Raw genomic sequence first — 2280 nt, 5'->3', positions numbered from 1 at the left:
TCATTAGAGTAAGGTACAAAATGATTCTTTCTCAGGCCACTTGTGGCCTTTATCCCTCAGTGCTGTGACACACAGCACATTACTGGAGCTTGTGTGATCCTCTGACAACTGTGTAGACATGTACCTCATTGCATCAAAGGGAATGTTTGAGATATCTTGCCTGACTCATGAGTGAAACTAAGAGATTTGCAGATAGATGTCCTGTTCACTGTCCTTCATCAGCACTTTCTCATCTTCAGTAATCAACCCACTCCCTCTCATTTCTGTATGCACAAATATTCAAGTAAGCATTTCTCAAGCAGCATTTGCCAATGGTACAGGACACATGAGAATGGATTTGGGAAAGAAATTCTTCATTTTGCTTTTAGTTATCACCATGAGCAAATTTCTGAAATGTCTTCAGATACTTTCTGGCCCTTTCGCACCATATACTCTCACTGCTCACCCACAGAACTGTCATTAGATATCCACTCTATAGCTGTGCTCAGTGCTTTATGACCCATAATCTGTTGGATAAATCCTGTGCTGTCTTGTCCTGGAGGAAATGACCAGAGACACCAAGGCTGAAAGTCTGGAAGGACATTGATGTTGATACCTAACCTCAAGGCCATTAGCCGCAATTCCCAAACGCAGTACCATGATCCAAGGCTGGATGGTTACAGGGCATAGTGCTCTAGGTGATTCAGGAGATGTGACTGTACAGCATTTCCAATAACCCAGAAGTCTTCTCTGAGGCACCTGCTTCTCTCACTCAACATCCTGGGCTGCATCTCAGGTCACTGTGGCTGGTACCTGGTGGAAGTTTTCATGGACCCCATGACGTTTAAAGGTTGTATCCCCACCTGCCATCTATCCTTCTCATGTTCTGAATCATCAAGTATGTTGCTCTACTTACTGCTGACAGCGTCTGTAAAATCTATCTATTTATTGCACAACAGAGGTTGAATACTTCCATATTAAAAAGATTTTAAAATGAAAGAATAAGAAGTCTACATTTTTGTCATGGTGTCATAAAGTTACCACAACAGAAAATATAAACAAAGGATATAATAACTGATTTGTAAAATGCTTCACAACACTAATAAAATTAAGAAAAGCTCAAAATTAAGAACACTATCTTTCAACAGTGAGTTTCTCTACATGGAAAGCAAATGAAAAATGTATGTTAGAAAGAAAGGGCAATTTCATATACAGAGAGACAGAAAAAGAGAAAACTCACCTATAATGTGGCAAATATGTACATATGGGTACAAAAGATCAATGATGGCATAGGCCATCATTGGAATCATGTAATTTGCAGTAGTAACAGGGAGATAGGTGCACATAGACAAGGGCTCCACAATGACCATTTGTGTGGAATAGTCCTTTAGAAGACATTCCTTGTAGCATGTGCATATGTGTGCAACTATTTTACTCACATTTACACTTCTGAATGTTGATCCACATGAGAATGAAAGAGATTTTAATATGAAATCTCCCATGATGGTGGTTAATACACTGGAAAAATTAGAAATAGACACCTGTCCAGGCACAACTGCCTGAGAACATGGGGACCCAGAAATCAAAACAGCACGGAGATAAATGTTAAAGAGAAAGGAAATGAGACAACACCACGTGGTTTTATTCACAGACAGGAATCCAGCTGTAAAACAGCCCATGTGGTGTGAGTGCTGTGATGGAGGTAGAAATCTGCCACACAGATTGCAGTGTGGGTGTCAAGAGCTTTTGGAAAAATGATCATGGCAACTTTGAACACTTCCATTAATGTGATACACGTTTTGAAAGGAAATCACATACGTGTCTAAGAAGGATAAATATATTCTTCAAAGTCTCAACATATGTAACAATAGTAGGATGTGAATTGAACTTTCTGAGTTGAAATATGCCTTTCATGAAACTGAGCTGAAACAACAAGGGAGATGTAGAATTTCCTCTACAAAAATCCTAAATTCAAGAGAGACTTGCTTCTCCATGGAGTAGGAACCTTCAAAGGATTGTGTAAGCCACAGGTACCTGGAGGTTCTGGTTTCTAGGAGTCTGACGTTCACCCAGGGCTAGTAAATCCTCTCAGGTTCCCCAGGTCTGGAGCAGGCACACAAGATTGAGTACCCTAGTACATAATCTAAATTCATTTATGACTGAGAACAAATTGCGATGTTGGAGATGGCATATTTGACAATATGTGTTCTGTCTCTGTCTCCACCTCCATCTCCTTCTCTGTCTCCTTTTCCCTCTCCCTCCCCTTATCAGTCTCTCTCTCTCTCTTTCTCCTCTCTCTCT

At 40.3% G+C, this 2280-nt stretch overlaps 1 protein-coding gene across 1 annotated transcript in view; it reads right to left on the bottom strand.

The window, feature by feature from the left end:
- LOC105741353 (spermatogenesis-associated protein 31-like) overlaps nucleotides 1-818 on the bottom strand; it is an 11993-nt gene extending 11175 nt beyond the window's left edge. The window contains exon 1 of the mRNA XM_023708745.1: nucleotides 793-818. Within this exon, the coding sequence (XP_023564513.1) occupies nucleotides 793-818 (26 nt within the window). The remainder of the gene's footprint in view (nucleotides 1-792) is intronic.
- Between the last annotated feature and the right edge of the window lie 1462 nt (nucleotides 819-2280).

This window comes from Octodon degus, unplaced genomic scaffold, assembly GCF_000260255.1.
Source record: "Octodon degus isolate 3935 unplaced genomic scaffold, OctDeg1.0 scaffold00526, whole genome shotgun sequence".
In the NCBI taxonomy this organism is placed as follows: Eukaryota; Metazoa; Chordata; class Mammalia; order Rodentia; family Octodontidae; genus Octodon; species Octodon degus.
The sequence above is the reverse complement of the archived record's forward strand: the minus strand, read 5'-3'. Positions and strand labels throughout refer to the sequence as shown.